Source organism: Epinephelus fuscoguttatus, linkage group LG13, assembly GCF_011397635.1.
Source record: "Epinephelus fuscoguttatus linkage group LG13, E.fuscoguttatus.final_Chr_v1".
NCBI lineage: Eukaryota > Metazoa > Chordata > Actinopteri > Perciformes > Serranidae > Epinephelus > Epinephelus fuscoguttatus.
The window spans coordinates 12,824,936-12,828,701 of record NC_064764.1 but is presented as its reverse complement, the minus strand read 5'-3'; the positions used below and the strand labels follow the sequence as shown (position 1 = coordinate 12,828,701).

At 45.8% G+C, this 3,766-nt stretch overlaps 1 protein-coding gene across 1 annotated transcript; it reads left to right on the top strand.

The window, feature by feature from the left end:
- The first annotated feature begins 468 nt into the window (after positions 1-468).
- Positions 469-2,363, top strand: cdk5r2b (cyclin-dependent kinase 5, regulatory subunit 2b (p39)). Its single transcript, XM_049595132.1, has one exon. It carries the CDS (start codon positions 805-807, stop codon positions 1,690-1,692), a length of 888 nt encoding a protein of 295 aa, XP_049451089.1. The 5' UTR covers positions 469-804; the 3' UTR covers positions 1,693-2,363.
- The last annotated feature ends 1,403 nt before the right edge of the window (positions 2,364-3,766 follow it).

Below are 3,766 nucleotides of genomic sequence, written 5' to 3'. Positions count from 1 at the left end.
CTGTCAATATACTGATACTGATGTTTTAAATGGGAAGTTTTATTGCTGACCCATCCATAGCAGTAGATTGCTTAGCTTCTGGGTTCCAGCCTGCTTCTTCAAACTGGAGGTGTGAAAACTGACATCTTATACTGTCTATGGATAAGTGCCACATACAACTCCACTTCAAAAAAAATAATAACTATCCCTTTAAGGTTGATAATGTGATGTTAATGCTTGTGAATAGGCCTATACACCACATCATTCACCATTTGCTTATCAGTGTATGGACCTACTTTTCTGACTGCTGACAAGATTGCAGTAAAAAGGCACTGATTTATAGACAGCACTGATTTTCCAACCTGGACTAGTGTGACCAGAATAGTGCGTCTTAACTGCATATAGGCTATCAAAGGCAGCTCGAGCTAAAAACAACACCCTGAGTGATTGGATCATTGATTGGCTCTCTCATTGGCTGGCTCGGCTGTCAGTCACAGGCTGCACTTGCTGGTTCGTTTAAACCAATGACTTAACGCAGTGGCTACTAAGCTTCGTTTATGCTTCAGCCATAGGATTGTGTCGCAGCGTGTCCCTGCTGAGGAGCGGACAGAGCATCTGTTGGAATACAAGTTGACTCTGACAAAAACAACAGCAGCATCCTCGCACCCTGCCTCCCATCCCAGCAGCCATCACACGGAGCAAATAAACGCGTAAATGGAGTTTCGATCGTTGTCGTGACTGTTCTCCATCCGCCTCTCACCCTGCAGAAGACTGCGTTGAAGTTGCAGCAGCATCCATAGCACCGCGGCTCTCTCCTTTGCAGACATGGGTACCGTCCTGTCTATATCCCCGGCGAGCAAGAAGGCATCGATTATGGACTCTGAGGTCGCAGGAGATGGGCTCAAAAACGACAAGAGCCTCAAGCGGCACTCGATGTTCGTCTCTCTGTCCTGGAAGAAGCTGGTGGCCAATTCGGCCAAGAAGAGTGCCAAAAAAGTGACCCCGAACCCGATGCCCGCCCGCGAGCTCCCATCCAGCCAGGTGGCGCAGCTCAACAGCGAAAACATCAGGAAGACGCACCAGACCGAGGAGAAGAAACCCAAAGCGCCGATCCCGGTCCCGGTGCCCACGGTGCCCACGCAGAACAACGATGCTGTCGTCCAAAACGGGAGGCTTTCCACGGTCCAGAAGCAGCCCAGCAGCCTGTCTCTGGTGTCACCCAGGCGGATAGTTATTCAAGCTTCCACCGGGGAGCTGCTGCGCTGTTTGGGGGACTTCATGTGCCGCAGGTGTTTTAAACTGAAGGAGCTCAACAGCGGAGAGGTGATCCTCTGGTTCCGCAACATCGATCGGACTCTTTTGCTCCAGGGCTGGCAGGACCAAGGCTTCATCACGCCGGCTAACGTGGTGTTCGTGTACCTGCTGTGCGAGGACACGATAGAGGACAGCATCAGCAGCCCGGCCGAGCTGCAGGGCACCTTTCAGACTTGCCTCTACCTCGCCTACTCCTACATGGGCAACGAGATCTCCTACCCGCTCAAGCCGTTCATGATCGAAGCGAACAAGGACGTGTTCTGGGAGACGTCGCTCCGGATCATCAACAGGCTGAGTGCCAAAATGCTGCAGCTGAATGCAGACCCGCACTTTTTCACCGAGGTCTTCCAGGACCTCAAAAACCAACGAGACACAAGCGAGACAAACCTGGACCGCTGACAGACTAACAAGACACTGGTGTTTGTTTTTTTGAGAAGATGAATGTGTTTTGCAGAATCACACAGAGGTGGTTTTGAATGTAAAAGGCCATCGTTGAAGGCTTCTCACGTCTGGGCTGAATATCTCTCTCTCTAATGATGTTACACAACTTCGGTATGGTGTTTAGGCTACAGTGTAGGAGATTTCATAAATGCATGCCAATGATAATATTGTCCTCTTTTGTCTTGTCCCTCTTGAGTGACGTGGGGGTTGATTCCGTGGTAGAGATCTCACACCCTATAAGTGACGCTCAAATCCCCGTTTCATTCATGATTAGCCTACTTTCCGGGTAAGTGAGTGGATGTCGCAGTGAGACGCAGGTTCCAGGGACCAGAATAGATCTGTGTTTGTAAGAAAGTCGAGAGGCGGAGCTGTCCGAGGTGCTGACCTGTGCAGCCATTTCTACCCCCGCTCCCTGCTACTTACAGTCACCTCGCCACAACAGAGCCATGCGTGGCTTAAAGAGGACCAGAATCAGCCTGGTACACTTTCAGCACATAAGCCTAAGCCTTGTAAGTAGAGGTGTACAGTATATTGTGCTTTTTTAGATTCCCCACCAGCTGATAGGTAAGCTGTTAGACATGCAACAGATAACAGGAGCATGTTCTTAACTGTAGATATTGCTCTATGGGTGACAGAGAAAAACTAGTGTCCTTACTGCAGAGAAGCATCATGCTGTGTATGGCTATCTTCATACCTGTTTTCAGCTTCAACACCACTGATTTCTTCATATAAACCACCACTTTGAATTAAACCTGTTTTGTATTGTACCTGTACGTGAGCAGTTGGATCAGGTTGAATATGAGCATAGGAGATAAGAATGTATAAACAGAGAAGAGACTATCTTCATCCAGGAATGTGATAAACTGCACTAAATGGGTCCGTAGGTGGCCACACAGCAAGATGATCAGCCCAGGGCCTCTGTTGTGTATTGCTGTCCAATACATTGCAGATGCCAACATAACTAAGACTGAATGGAATGTACAGTTTTTCAAGAGATTTGGTTTTTAAATCTCATATGTGCCAACTATGAAGCTACTCTTGGCCTGAAACTACGTGGTTTACATGTAAATATCCCACAGTTTAGATTTGCTGTTTGTTTTATTTTTATCTGCCTGTTTTTTGAATGTGACTGTATACAATGTAGTTCAAGCATAACAGAAACAAATAGAGCGTGGCGTAATGGTCAAGTGGTGTTCCTGCCCTGCTCTGTAAATGTGGGCCTTGGTTTGCTGGATTCAGTTCACTTTCAGTGTAGTCAATTCAGGAAGGATGTTTATATTTCATAATGTAGATACTGAATGTGAAAGTCCCATTATTAAGTGACTATCATTTGCACAATTCATTGCCGTTTCTATAAGCTACAAGTGATTTGACTCCAACTCTGAAAACCAAGCTAATAGGACAACCTTGACAGTTATTATTCAGTGTTATGCTTCTAAGTAACCATTGTGATGTTGTGTTGTGAACCCATTGCTTGGGAAGTGGAGTACAATGCTGCTATTTTTGCACAGCTGTGAACAAACCCTTGATGTTTTGCACAGTGGTATAACATAATGGTCGTGTGCCAGTGTTTCCTGCCAGGCACTGGAGTGTTCGCCATTAAGTTTGCAGTTCACCAAGTCTCACTCTATATGAAGATCATCTGTGAATTATATATTTTGTACAGTTCTTTTTTTTCCTATATGTCAGATATGGAAAGTGATACTTAGATGTGTGTGTTGTCTGTGGTTGCACCACAGTTGCATTCACTCTCACTACATGTTAATAAAAGGTCAGTTCAGTAATTGTTTAATATGGTGACCATGATGAAATAAATCCAAACTTCTGTAGGATCTCACCTCTCTCGCGTTGTTTTGTTGATAATGCACTATTACCATATATATCTCAGTATACTCACTTAATACTTGTGGCCAGTGTTGGGGAGCTACTCTGACAACATAGCTCTGCAGGCTACCAATTACATCACACTAGAAGAGGTTGAAGTACAGAAAAGCTACCTGGGGGGAAAATGTTGTTTGGTTAACTAAAACTA